Source organism: Fistularia commersonii, chromosome 29 (assembly GCF_037954325.1).
Source record: "Fistularia commersonii isolate RoL2024-O1a breed Wild chromosome 29, RoL_Fcom_v1.0, whole genome shotgun sequence".
NCBI lineage: Eukaryota > Metazoa > Chordata > Actinopteri > Syngnathiformes > Fistulariidae > Fistularia > Fistularia commersonii.
The window spans coordinates 2,909,420-2,923,133 of record NC_141312.1 but is presented as its reverse complement, the minus strand read 5'-3'; the positions used below and the strand labels follow the sequence as shown (position 1 = coordinate 2,923,133).

At 40.9% G+C, this 13,714-nt stretch overlaps 1 protein-coding gene across 1 annotated transcript; it reads left to right on the top strand.

Annotated features, from left to right (window-relative positions):
* The first annotated feature begins 770 nt into the window (after positions 1-770).
* dlat (dihydrolipoamide S-acetyltransferase (E2 component of pyruvate dehydrogenase complex)) lies at positions 771-11,729 on the top strand. The gene is made up of 14 exons (XM_086177485.1): positions 771-1,183; positions 2,160-2,261; positions 2,338-2,462; positions 3,224-3,386; positions 4,777-4,903; positions 5,815-6,002; positions 6,337-6,484; positions 6,641-6,708; positions 6,863-6,994; positions 7,192-7,299; positions 7,442-7,560; positions 9,083-9,245; positions 10,605-10,741; positions 10,824-11,729. Exons 1-14 carry the CDS (start codon positions 923-925, stop codon positions 10,951-10,953), a joined length of 1,971 nt encoding a protein of 656 aa, XP_086033611.1. The 5' UTR covers positions 771-922; the 3' UTR covers positions 10,954-11,729.
* Positions 11,730-13,714: the final 1,985 nt, after the last annotated feature.

The following is a 13,714-nucleotide window of genomic DNA, read 5'->3' as shown; positions in this document are numbered from 1 at the left end:
AAATGTTTATGCCATCTGTTTAAAAACACAATGCCTTTGTTGAATGTTGACTTGGATGGGAAAATAAAGAAGTTTTGTCATTACGTCACATCTTGTTTTTTTTTTGTACGTGTTTGTTGCACTGTTAGAAATCCTTCGAGGTCAGGACCGCAAATATAGAATGGATGATTGTCTCAAAGCAGGCGCTTCTTACCTGTCTAACACCATATAAATTATGTTCATATGTACCAGCATATATGTTTTGAAGTGAACAGTAGCAATCACATCACAGCCCTTTGATAACTTTTAGGAGAAGCAGTGATTATAATGTGCCTTTTTTTTACATTATATTTGCAACTCATAGCTAAAGGATCTGCATGATTGTACATTTACTGGATTACTAATAATTGTTTTATAAATAACTGTTCCAATGGAGATGTAAAAGTGAGACAACTGCATGTTTGGAGGATTTTTAATTTGAGAACACATGCAGGTTTTTTTTTTTTTTTTTGAGAAAACTGCACAGTGGTGTAAGAATTTAAATGAACGCCATGCCATATAAACTCAAAGTAGGCAAAAAAAAATCGCACAACGTTATAAACTGAAAAAATACTTGTAAAATAAACCAGACAAAATCCTCTGCAACTGGATTCACGATAAAATAAGTGTTTTCCAATGTTTTGCTGTCATCGTGTGGCTACATGTAGAATTACAATGGATTTCATTGGTCGAGACAGTCTGGCTTTTTTACGACACTTTGTTCGCCATACGGCAGCTCTGACAGGAGAGCCGTAAAGCGTTGTTTTAGACAGGGGGAGGTCACTGGAAAGTGAGGACGGGCTTGCACCAAGCCACAGGACGCTTGATGCCAGTGTATCTCCGATGCAGGTACAACATTAATATATTATTTAACAGTCGTGTGTAGTGTTCCAACTGTAGCGAAATGCTTCGCCTAATCCTGCGGCTCAGGCCGTCCTCCGGGCTCGCCCGTCCCCGTGCCCTCCCTGTCGGGCCTGCCGCAAACGCGCTAGTCTCCCGCTCCGCGCCCGGAACCGGCTGCGTAAGGCGGCTCCGATGCGAAGCAGCCTCCAGGTCTGCGAGAGGTGGCCCCCTCTTCGCCCACGGAGGGGCTCTACTTCGGGCTCCCAAGTTCGCCGGAGGCTGCCAGAGTAGCCGCCTGTACAGCCTGCCGCCCCACCAGAAGGTAACGACCGGGCCTCCTCTCCGGCACCGATTCTACTGCTAGCATGACCTCCGATATTAGCAGCAAATTAGCAGCTAAATTTGATTTGACCGTAAAACTCCCTTGTTTCATATTTGTGACAATTAGTTCATTGAGTCTTTAATTGCATTTTATTACCTCAGCTGACAAGTGGAAAAGTGGGTCTGGAGCAAGTGGGTTAATTTGAAAACTAGCGTGAGGTCACTTAATTTACTACCAGTTAATCATGATGCTTCTCGACAGGTCTTTTCACTCCTTGCTGTCGATGCAACGCTAAGATTTTTTAGAGGATGGCGTCCTTACGGCTTTGCTGAATAACATGTCTTCAAATAACGGTTTTGTAAAGTAAAATGAGTTTTTTTTTCGTGCCAACAGCAACGGCCAGGTAGTTGCAGGTACAGGGGCGTGTGTCTTAGTGCAGGGGGCCCTGCTTGAAAATGCAAAGCTAATAAGAACACTTTAATCACAAATGAAATTGAATGGACCATTCTAATCTCCAGAGAATTGTTTAAAAATTGATACATACAATGTTTAGTATCTATTTATAAGGTATTTAATGCTAATACGTTGAGGTTATTACTCTTCACTTTTCAATTTTGGCACAAGAATTGCCCTCTGGATTTGTAAAGTCCTTCTGATGCTGATAAAATCAGATTTGCTCTGCTGTTTTTCGAATGGGGTTTTGCATGAATTTAGGAGAGACAGAACACAACAGTCCCTGTGGTCTTTAGTAGGTATGTGACAGATGGCTAACTCTGGTCGATATTACAGTATTTGATATAACAATACCTTATAAGTTAATTATAACCTTCCTACTCTTGGAAATAAAGCAAAGCAGAGGACAGTTATTGCGAAAGAGAATGATAAAACCATGCTGTCAATGTTGTGTCTTCACAATTGGCAGTGTTGATGTGTTTGCAAGTTAAAACATAATGCAACTGGTTTATTTTCCCAACAGGTAGAACTGCCTGCACTATCACCCACCATGCAGACTGGAACGATCGCTCGCTGGGAGAAAAAGGAAGGCGAAAAAATCAGCGAGGGGGACCTCATAGCTGAGGTTTTTACTTTTTATTCTGTATCACAGTGGAAATAATCATCTTGAACTCAGATTTTTAACCCTAATCTTCATTTAGGTGGAGACCGACAAGGCCACAGTGGGGTTTGAGATGCTGGAAGAGTGCTATCTGGCGAAAATCCTTGTTCCTGAAGGAACCAGAGATGTTAACATCGGCTCAGTAATCTGCATTACAGTCGAAAGGTATATTGATTTGCAGTTGTCATTCCCTTATTACTGTTTGCATAATTAGTTTGAAGTTATTGAAAAAAAAAAATAGAGTTGAAAGAGACTGAATGGTTTCAAGATAGTTACACAAAACAGATTTTTAGACTTTCTCAAATTATTTTCCTCCGTATGTGATTCCAAATAACTTAAAAACTCAACATTTTTTAAATATGATTTTAAAACAAGTACAAAAAAAATGTTAAAATTCTTTCCCAAGTCTTTTTGTGGTATCTTTACAAATTTGGAGTATTTCTCACTGAATTTTGGGACGTTTTGTACTGATTTCATCTTAATTCTATAGAAATGGTAAGATTGTGAACAAGTAATGTCATGTAGTGTCCACTTGGTGGTTCTTGCGAAATTCTGATTATTGTTGGCAGATTGTTTTTAAATTGACTATTTACCAGTTTACCCAGTGTTTTTTGGCACTTTTGAAATCAGTCTAATGATTTTGCAGAGGAATAGTCTGCAAAATTTTGCATCACAAATTTGATTGTAAAAAATATAACATTGGTGCTAAATGGCTGTTGAAGATGTTTTATACTATTTATATTTATTCATTATAATCGAATAAGGAGCGTGAGGTCTGGATCAGCAGCTAGACAAAGAAAGAACCTAAATGTTCTTTTTGAATCTCCTGCAGTTCCCAACATGTCACAGCACTCCTCCTGTATCTGTCAGTGGTTGTATTTTGCCCAGCTGTGTCTCACACCTCAATGTTTCATGTGATCTTGCAGTCCTGACCTCATTGCAGCTTTTAAAGACGTTACACTGGACTCCCTTCAAGCAGCTGGCGCTGCTGCTTCTCCAGCTTCCTCCGCTCCCCCTCCTTCTCCTCCACCACCTTCTGCCGGCGCCGCCCCGGCCGCCCCAGGCAGTTCTTATCCTCCACACATGAAGGTGGGTGTGTCTTTGCAAAGTCAGGTGTGTTAGACAAAACAGATAGCGGCAGTCTGTTTGTGCCGTATCGAATATCGTACATCTTCCTGCGGGAGCAGAGTGGACGTTCCTGCTTCTGGTGAAATGTAAGGTTTTTCTTGGAGTTCATTGGGTTTAAAGAGCAAATAGTCTCAATCTTGAAATGAATCGATCTAGAGTTGATTTTCCATGTTTACATTAATTATATTTACATGGTCTGCTGAACTAGGACAAGTATTTTACCCCAAAATTTCAATCACTGCTTTCACTTGAGTTACTGATAGAATTTTCCCTTTTTATTTCTGCTTAAATGTCCATCTAATGGAGTCCAACACCTTTTTATTTTCCCTCCTCAAGTGTCTCTCCAACACCATGCTACCTCTTTCTTGTGTGATGTTTGCCCTTTTCCATGTTGTGCTTTCCCGTTTTGTCAATGCTTCATTTTTTTGTCAATTTAAAGCTTTGCAATCCATCCGGGCATGTGCCATAAAGGAGATTGACGAGTGTGTGTTGTAAAATTATCCCACAGCTCTCAATTTGATCATAGAGTGAGTTAGGTGAATGTGTTGCTTAAACACATTTCCATAATATTCTTATTGATGATAAGCATTCGTCACAAATGGAATATCCTGAAAGCAGCATTACAGGTTATAGCACCAAATGTCACTTGGATTCTACTAACATACAATGCATATTTACTAGGATGAAATATATTGATTGATAATTGATAATGGGCTATAAAAGAAATTGAACAGGGACATTCTTTCAATCCATTTTCTGAGCTGTGTTTTTCATCTAATATGAATGAGACCGGCGCTGATTTTCATTTTCAGTCTTAATTTTAACGTGAAAGGTGTATATATAATGATGTGTGTGTAACATTATTGTATGTGTGTGTGTGTGTTTCCTTTTTGGGACCACTTACAAGACCCGCTGGTGGTGATGACAGGCTGACATAAGTTTTTTGCTGAGTAGTGAATAATATGTTAATGAGTTCAAGGGTGCCTTGCCAGCTGCTCTGCAACAGAAATAAATGTGTTGGTTGTAAAGAATACAATAATATTCCTTTGAATGGCTTATTCATCAGTAGACGTCGTCTTGGATGATAAGGGTAGGGTTTACCTTTTAGTTTAGAGTTTTAACATCAATTTCGGGACTGAAATCACGGTGTACAGTGGGGCAGTTGCAAACCAAGATACCGAATAAGTGCAGTGACTGGGATTGTGTTGCCCACCAGCTATTGCTCAAATCCTAGTGGCTTCGCAGTAACGGTCGGAAAACTCCCGCTGGCTTGCAACGGTTGTTTTGTGAGATGTTCATTAAAGTGCATCGCGCAGCTTTGACCCACTTTGTGTGTGTTTTATTGTCGTAGGTCACTCTTCCGGCCCTGTCGCCAACCATGACGATGGGAACGGTACAGCGTTGGGAGAAGAAGGTCGGGGAGAAGCTTAGCGAAGGGGATCTGCTGGCCGAGATTGAGACTGACAAAGCAACTATTGGTAAACATGAAATTCCTCATTTGCTTGAAACAAACAACAATGTTGAGTATTAGTGTGTTATTCAATGTCTGTCAGTCCCCCTTTTCTTATTTAAGATGCTGATGCTTGCTTGTCATACCTTTCCTCTGACTATTTGTCAATTGGAAACATTGAAACATAGTAAAAATAATGTTATATTTTTCCTTTTAGCAATACTTTCATTCATCTCAGCTAACAATATTATCCATGGTTTATCAGTATGGCCATAGGATTGTTCTAAAATTCACTATCGCTATTGTCTTAAAACTCTTTAAGGTTGCAAAGAGCTAAAATATCATGCTTTCCTTCTTCCAGCATTTTTTGCATGTAAGAGCTCATTTCACCATATGATAATAAGTTTTCTACTTGGAAAAGCACATCAGTGAGAAAATAAGATTAAGAATAAGAATAAGAACAACTTTATTTATCCCGAAGGAAATTGTTGTGCCAGAGTTTCAAGTAAAACATAACAATAATAGATAATAGTAGGAAGGAGGGAGAATAAGAAATACAAAATAAAACCATGAAGTGTCAAAGTCAAGGTTGTAAAGTGTTTTAATGTTTTAAAAAGTACAAAGATTTGAGTATTCCCTATTACACACGATATTTCCCAAAGATTGTAGTGGAACCTAAAAACGGTACCAGTAAAAATCTAGGTGATGAAGCTTTTTCTTCTACTTTCTAAATAAGAATGCACATTTCCTGATTTGATCTGTAAGTCCAAAGCCGGCCTCTGTAGATTTGCTACCTAGTGTGATCCAAACTTGTCTCCATTTTTAAAGCAGTGTTATAAGACGGTCACAATTTTGTGTGTGTGTGTATTCCTATATGTACATTTTAGAGCACATTAGCCAGCCTCATTGCTATTCACCCACCATGCGTTTTCTCCTCAGGCTTTGAAGTGCAGGAGGAGGGATACTTGGCCAAAATCATGGTGGCAGAGGGAACGCGTGATGTCCCGCTGGGAACACCGCTTTGCATCATTGTAGAAAATGAAAGTGACATCGCTGCCTTCAAGGATTATGTAGAAACGGGGATTGCAGAGGTTTCTACACCTCCTCCAGCCCCAGCGCCGCCAACAGTGAGATACACACACACAGATCATCTCTTTGACGTTTGGATTTATATAAATACAGGGTTATTTTGCTTCCTGAAAAATCTGATTACATTTTCTGTTATAGAAAGTCATGGAAAAATGCAAAAATAAAGAAAAATACATTTTTTAAATTATATATTTCTGGAAATGTATTTTGTTCTCTAGCTGTTTCCAAAACAAGTTACACAATTTAAATCCTTGCTAAAAATGTCCAAGAAATTATCTGTAAAGGAAGGACGCGTCTCTATAAGTGACTCTTCTTTCTTCACAATTACTGAATCTCTGCTCTGATGGTAAGTGGTTTTTATTTTTGTGCCAGCCTCCAGCACCACCGGCCGCCGCACAAGCGGCAGCAACTCCCAGTCCTGCTCCTGCAGCTGCAGCACCAAAGAAGGGCCGCGTCTTCGCCAGCCCGCTCGCCAAGAAACTAGCCGCCGAGAAAGGCCTTGACCTGGCGCAGATCAGCGGTAAGTCATCAGAGATGCTCTTTGGTAGACGGCAAAGTCAAAGGAATTTCACATAAAATACTGGAGTGGTAGGTGGAATCCGGAATATCTAGAGCTCAGATACATAAATAAATAAATGTTTGTTTGTTTTTTCCCACTGTCCTGCTTCGTGTGCAGGTTCTGGTCCTGATGGACGCATCACCAGAAAAGACATTGAATCCTTTGTTCCACCAAAGGCAGCTCCAGTAAGTAAAACAATCGCTCATTTTCTTGAATTCATTTTCACAACTTTGACGCCTTTAATCGACAATCTTCCAACAAAGACCTCGATCTCTGTGATTAAGTGGGAACCTAGAGCTTTTCTATTTGTTTTGAGCGTTTCTGTTTTTTCTCCTCGAGGCTGTAGCCGCTGCTCCCACTCCAACTGCGGTCCCAGCTGCTCCCGCACCTGCTGCTGCTGCTGCTGCTGCTGCTGCTCCTGTGGCTCCAGCTGGAACCTTCACCGACATCCCTATCAGCAACATACGCAAGGTGAACGCAAACACCCGACTGGTACCCGCTAACTATTGAATGCTACGAGGCAAACGGCCCGAGGGTTCTCCACAGTGCAGCTGCTTGCTGCGACCTGTGATTCCACTCCCTTAATTATCAACACTGACTCGCAGAAGACGCTTCGTTCCTGCCGCCATGAAATATGGATCAAAGTTATATTTGTCTCCCCCCCGCAGGTTATTGCTCAGAGGCTGATGCTGTCCAAGCAAACAATTCCCCACTACTACCTGTCTGTAGACGTCAACATGGACCAAGTGCTGGAGCTTCGCAAAGATCTCAATGCTGTGAGTTTTTTGTTTTGAGGAGACATGAAACAGAATGAAAAGCAGCACCAACAGGAAACTTTCCCTCGCCGTCTCAAACCACTGATGTTATTTTGTGTGTCTCTTGTCAAAATTCTGGGCTCCGTTCCCCTCCCCGCGGCAGGAGGTGAAAGCTCAGAATATCAAGCTTAGCGTGAATGACTTCATCATCAAAGCTAGCGCGCTCGCTTGCCTCAAGGTTCCCGAGTGCAACTCATCCTGGATGGAGACAGTCATCCGTCAGTGAGTAAACGCACATAATCAGCCAAATCCGTTAGTGGTGTTTGGTTCCTATGTGTTTTTTTTTTTTTCTTGGTTTCCTAGGTAGGTGATTAACATCTGCAAACACAGTGAATACTATTCTACTGTCATTCCCTGTTATAGCTGCTTATTCCCAAATTCCAGAAGTACATTGGAACCTTGACTTACGAGTGCATCAACTTACAAGTTCGAAGATGCGAGCCGTCGCTCAGTCGGTTTATTGATTTTTGAATTTTTTTTTTTTTTTTTTGCTTTGTGATACGAGTCGAGTTTGGAGCGAGCGGGATGAGCGTTTGACAACAACGCAGACGCCACTGTAGCTGCAACTGCACTGCAAGAAGTGGTATTTAAAAACAGTCGGAAGCGCTGCTCACCACTTCACACCCTGAGAAAAGCATAGGAGGGTTTTCAACCTGTAGAAGGGATGGAGAAATTGTTGGTGAGACATTGGACCGAGAGCATCGTCTGTGAAAAGGAAGGAGACATTTATAGGGATTTGGTGCAGCAGACGGCGGGAACGCCAACGGCCGAGACATTGGAGAAGTCATTCAAAGCCGTTTGTGGACGGTTTGATCGTTTTAAGTTTCGTGATAACGTGTGCAAGTACCTTTTAGTGACTTTTTGTAGCATTAAGTGCGTTGCAAGTAAGAATAAGAACAACTTTAATTTATCCCAAAGGAAATTGTTGTGCCAGAGTTTCAAGTAAAACATAACGATGATAAATAATAGTAGGAAATTGTATAAACAGTATAAAAAAAGGAGGGGAGAATAAGAAATACAAATAAAGCTATAAAGTGTCTAAGTAACAAGTCAAGGCTTTAAAGTGTCTTAAGGTCTTAAGTACAAAGTAAATAAAAGTAAGTAAGTAGCACATAATATTATCTGCATACATTTTTTGTTATTTATAAAGTACATTTTTCCTATTTAAAAATACGTAACAAAACCAAATGGACTGGAACAGATAAATAGCATTCCAGTTGATTTTAATGGGGGAATTTAAGCAAATCAAGCAAATTGAGCTACGAGCCTGGTCACGGGACCAATTGATCTCGTAAGTCAACATACCAATGTACCGCGTTGCTAGCTAAAAGTCCTCTAAAGCCCCAAAGACAACCATCCCACGTGATTTTTGTGATCACGGCAACGTTCTACATATCACACCTACTCATGAGCAGTAGAGACGGACGGATTCAGAAGGATCCTTTTCAGATCTTCTGTAGAATCCAGACCGTCCGCATCCCGGTGAGGCGAAAGGTCCTGCCGAACAGTTCAACAGCCGTAGCCAGTGAGTCACTGTTGAACTGTTGGGTAAAGAGTCTGAAATACGTCCTTGTTTGAGACGCTCTCAGCACCTAGACGTCATTTTGATGGATAATGAAAAGGAATATCATTAAATCAGGATAACACAAGATAGTGATCCCTCGGTGCATTTCCAAATACTCCCCGTTACAAGTTGGACAAATGTCGGTACCGCGGTTTCTACTCACCGGTTCGATTGTTCCAGGAATCACGTGGTGGACGTGAGCGTCGCGGTCAGCACGGCCTCTGGTCTGATCACTCCCATCGTGTTCAACGCTCACACCAAAGGCCTGGCCGCCATCAGCACAGACGTGTCGTCCCTCGCCGCCAAAGCCAGAGACGGAAAGCTTCAGCCCCATGAGTTCCAGGTACGACACGCCCGTCCTTCAGGCGTCCTCTGATCCGGTCGACAAAAGCGCTTCGAACCAGCGGGTGTCAACATAGTCAAGAGGTCCATTTGTGAAATAGTCAAGGATTCTTTCCCAGACATGGAAAACATAACATAGAAATAATAACACATTTTATTTAAGGTGCCTTCATACTTAAGAGCACCTTACAGACATATACAGAAAATACAGGTGTAAAAGAAACAGTAAAAGAAAAGTGGAAAAAGAAAAGAAATCTAAAGAAATGAGTGGCTGGCGTCAGTTGTAATAGGTTGCTTTAAACAGCTAAATACATTTAATTATACTTTTATTTTAGATGCTAGGGTAGTAACTCTGATGCTGCATCACTAATTAATTTGTACTTCTGATGAAGTAAAGATCTGTTCTTTTGTAATTTGTTGTTCTTGTTTCTAAGGGACTCCCTTCCAGCCAATCACTGACAAAAGAAAGTTAAAATAACCTTCACGCACATATGTACGACTGTTTTTATTTTTCTTCAAACTAAATCAGAGCGCATTATTTTGTACTTTTCGCTGGGGTTCACATTTTTCCTTTGAAAATTTCCTAAAAATCCCAGTTTGAATGCCACGAGAGACCAAAAGACCCATCAAATCTTAAAAATGAGCCAAACATCATCTTTAGAAATAACCTGCTAAAGAGCAACAACTTCTTTAAAAATTAACCAGGAAAATACCAAGAAGTTAGAAATGCAAATGATGAAAAGCTATAATAAGGGGCTGCCCAATATCTCAGTCTCAGCTTTTTCTATTGTTTTACATACAGTAAACATATAATGTTTACTGTAATTTCCAGACTATTGAGCACACCTTAATACAAGTTGCACCGGCTAAAAATAACTAAATATATGTGTACATATGTAGGCTATAAGCCGCAGGTGTCCACATTGTAACATGAGCTATTTACAAAGAAACTTTAATTTTTTTTAACAGGGGGGGGGATTTCTTTCCATCCCCGCTCTATCCTACTCCAGCTGATCGCTATCTTGGTCTTCCTCCTGCGCATTAAAACCACGAAAGTCGTCTTCTTTGTTGTCTGAATCGAACGGCCTCAAAATTTCATCGGTCCGACGTGACGAGGCTAAATGTTTTGTTAGCCCAACAAACCCATAAATTAATCGCATTATTGTTTCGGAGCCTGTGAAAAAAGTAGTCTGGAAATGACAATAATAATCAAATAATAGAACTGGACGGGGACCTTTTAAGTGTGAATCAGAACCTGTAACCTCGTGAGGTTTAGTGTTCTGGACGTCAGGTGGACCTGCTAGTCATATTATTCAAGTCTAGGACTCAACTTGAGATGTTTCTCTGCTCTGTCCAACAGGGAGGAACCTTCACCATCTCCAATTTGGGGATGTTCGGCGTCAAGAACTTCTCCGCCATAATCAACCCTCCTCAGGCGTGCATCCTCGCGGTGGGAGGTTCGGAAAAGCGGCTGATGCCCGCCGATAACGAGAAAGGGTCAGTGACGACGAGGAATCTTCTTTTGTTCTGGTAACCGGGGTTTTCGAGCGAGTGCTTAACCTGCGTGTCTGCGTTGCAGTTTCGACGTGGCCAGCATGATGTCCGTGACGTTGAGCTGCGACCACCGGGTGGTGGACGGCGCGGTCGGCGCCCAGTGGCTCGCCGAGTTCAGGAAGTTCTTGGAGAAACCCGTCACCATGCTGTTGTGATCGGACTGTTAGACCGGCAGCCGAGCGGCAGCGGCCCCTCGCCGGAGCGACCGGGTCGAACCCGGCCCGGATCCTCCTGCGATCGGCCGTCCTGCCGACAGGTCACTCCCGCTCATCCCGGACGGGAAGAGGCAGAACTCACTCTGCTTACCTCTGTCTCACTTCCTCTCCAGTCATTCTCTCTCTCTCTCTCTCTCTCTCTCTCTCTATTTATTGAGGCCCATCTCTCCCGGAGACCAGATTTAGCTCTAACTCATAGAATGTCACTAAAACATTGGTAATGTTTTAGAAAGGGAAGTGTTACGTGTCCGCCCGGCGAGCATATTTATCCCGAAAACCCATGTTTGTGTGTCTCTGCACACTTTTATCTGTGATGTTGTGTGGATGCGATAAAGACCAGGCAATGCAGCTATATATTTTTTTTTTTTTGGCTATTTTTGTCTTTCAGCAAGGACACACACTGTCCGGATCTACAGACAAACACACATACACACACACACAGAGTCCTGTTCTATCATCAAACACACCCAGTTAATAGTGTGTTATTTGTGTTTATACTTCAGACCGTGGGATAAATGTGCGTGTGTGTGTGTGATGTGTATGGTAGGGAGCTAAAGTTACTGAGCTCCATGTAGGCCTCAAGAGAGTCCAAGAAATCTTAAGAACACACACGAAAAGCAACCACAGAGTGATACCGCCAAGGCTCCTTGACCTTTTCTGTTTCACAGCTGAGACGCACAAAGCTGGATGTTCTTTGAATAAATTGGGAGAAATTACCTTTGTGGCAGAGCCTCTTTTGATTCGAGGACGTTTGTGCCTCACACACGTAGAGGATTTGCCATTAAATGGCAAATTAATCACAGCGATAAGTTGAGCTTGAGGTGATTAGGTGCCTTTTTGGATCTGTCGCGAGAGGAAAGGGAAAGAATAGGAGAGCAGGGGTCTGGCCAACCCCCCCCCCCCAGCCATCTTTGGTTAAATTAAAAGAAAGCAAGTGACGGTTTCCATCCATGAGCCTGGATGCTATATTTCCCCAGACGTTTCTTAGCTCCTTATCATTTCAGTTGCTGTCCAGACCCGAAAACACACCGTCACTCGCTGGACTGGAGTCCCAACTTTTTGGGATAAATGACTTGTTTCTGATCCAAGAAGCAAAAGCCGTGACCTGACTGTTGCAGTGTTTTGTTCCTGAATTGTTTTTTTTATTTAATTTCGATTTGCAGTTAAACTTTTTAAATCCTGGTATTTTTTTTTTTTTTAATTGGCCCAGATAAACTTAAGTATCACATAAAGTCCCTGCGCTCCCTGCCTCCCACCCAGCATCACATTTAGACCCAAATCGCCTACTAACACTTTAGCTGGTTTCAAGAACAAACTTCTGGACACTTTAATGACAAGGCACCAACTGCAACGTTGCGATCTTACCGGAACCAGAGCCTTGAGCTGAAATAAGTTTGTTGCTGCTGGAACAATAAATAAATACCTTTCCTTTTTCCTTTTGAGGGGAAAAAAAAAGAACAAAATTCTGTTAAATCTGAACAATCATTCATGTGAATTAGTCTTGTTGTGAGGATGAATAAAATGAGAAAAATGTAATATTTGGTGCCAATTCTAAAGAATTTTAAGTAAAAATCGATTTAATATAGTAATTGTAGTTGTATTACTTTCCATGTGATCTAAGCAGTGATTTGAATCACTGGTCTGGTCCGGCACGGGAGTGTGTGCTTGAACAACAGCGGCTACACACACTCGCATTGATAGCTTAAAGTGAAGAGGAGGAAGAAGAGGATGACGCACTCAGGGCTTCAAGAAAACACGTGGAGCCACAGAGGATATATGAATGCATTATTCCATTGAACTTTAATACAGTGATAATTAGAATCAGTGTTTTTGAAGGATACAGGAAAAGGTTTAGAGGAAATGTGGAATAATTGTCAATGTTTTATCCCTAGGTTAAATTAGTGTTTTGATGTGTATATATACAGTATATATATATATATATATATATATATAAATATACACACATATGTATATGCATGTATATATATACATATATATACACATATATGTATGTGAATATATACACATATATATACACACATATGTGTGTGTATATATATATACACACACATATATATACACTGCTCAAAAAAATAAAGGGAACACTTAAAAACACATCCTAGATCTAAATGAATGAAATATTATTATGAAATACTTTGCTCTTTACACAGTTGAATGTGCTGACAACAAAATCACACAAAAACTATCAATGGAAGTCAAATGTATTAACCCATGGAGGTCTGGATTAGGAATCACACTCAAAATTAAAGTGTAAAAACACACTCCAGGCTGATCCAACTTTGATGTAATGTCCTTAAAGCAAGTCAAAATGAATCTGTTGCTTCCTGAGTGGACACTATGATTTCACAGAAGTGTGATTGACTTGGAGTTACATTGTGTTGTTCAAGTGTTCCCTTTATTTTTTTCAGCAGTATATACACACACATATATATATATATATATATATATATATATATATGTACACACATATATATATACACAAACACATATATATATATGTACACACATATATATATACACACACACACACATATATATACATCTTCTTCTTCTTCTTCTTCTTTCGGCTTTTCCCGTTAGGGGTCGCCACAGCGAGTCAACTTTCTCCATCTAACCCTATTCTCTGTATCTTCCTCTCTCACACCAGCTACTTTCATATCCTCTCTCACTACGTCCATAA

Excerpts from the sequence above, each read along its gene's own strand:
- dlat (XM_086177485.1), top strand. The coding sequence starts at position 923 with ATGCTTCGCCTAATCCTGCGGCTCAGGCCGTCCTCCGGGCTCGCCCGT. Across the intron at positions 7,561-9,082 it reads ATGGAGACAGTCATCCGTCA|GAATCACGTGGTGGACGTGA; the intron begins GTGAGTAAACGC and ends CGATTGTTCCAG. Across the intron at positions 10,742-10,823 it reads CCCGCCGATAACGAGAAAGG|TTTCGACGTGGCCAGCATGA; the intron begins GTCAGTGACGAC and ends TCTGCGTTGCAG.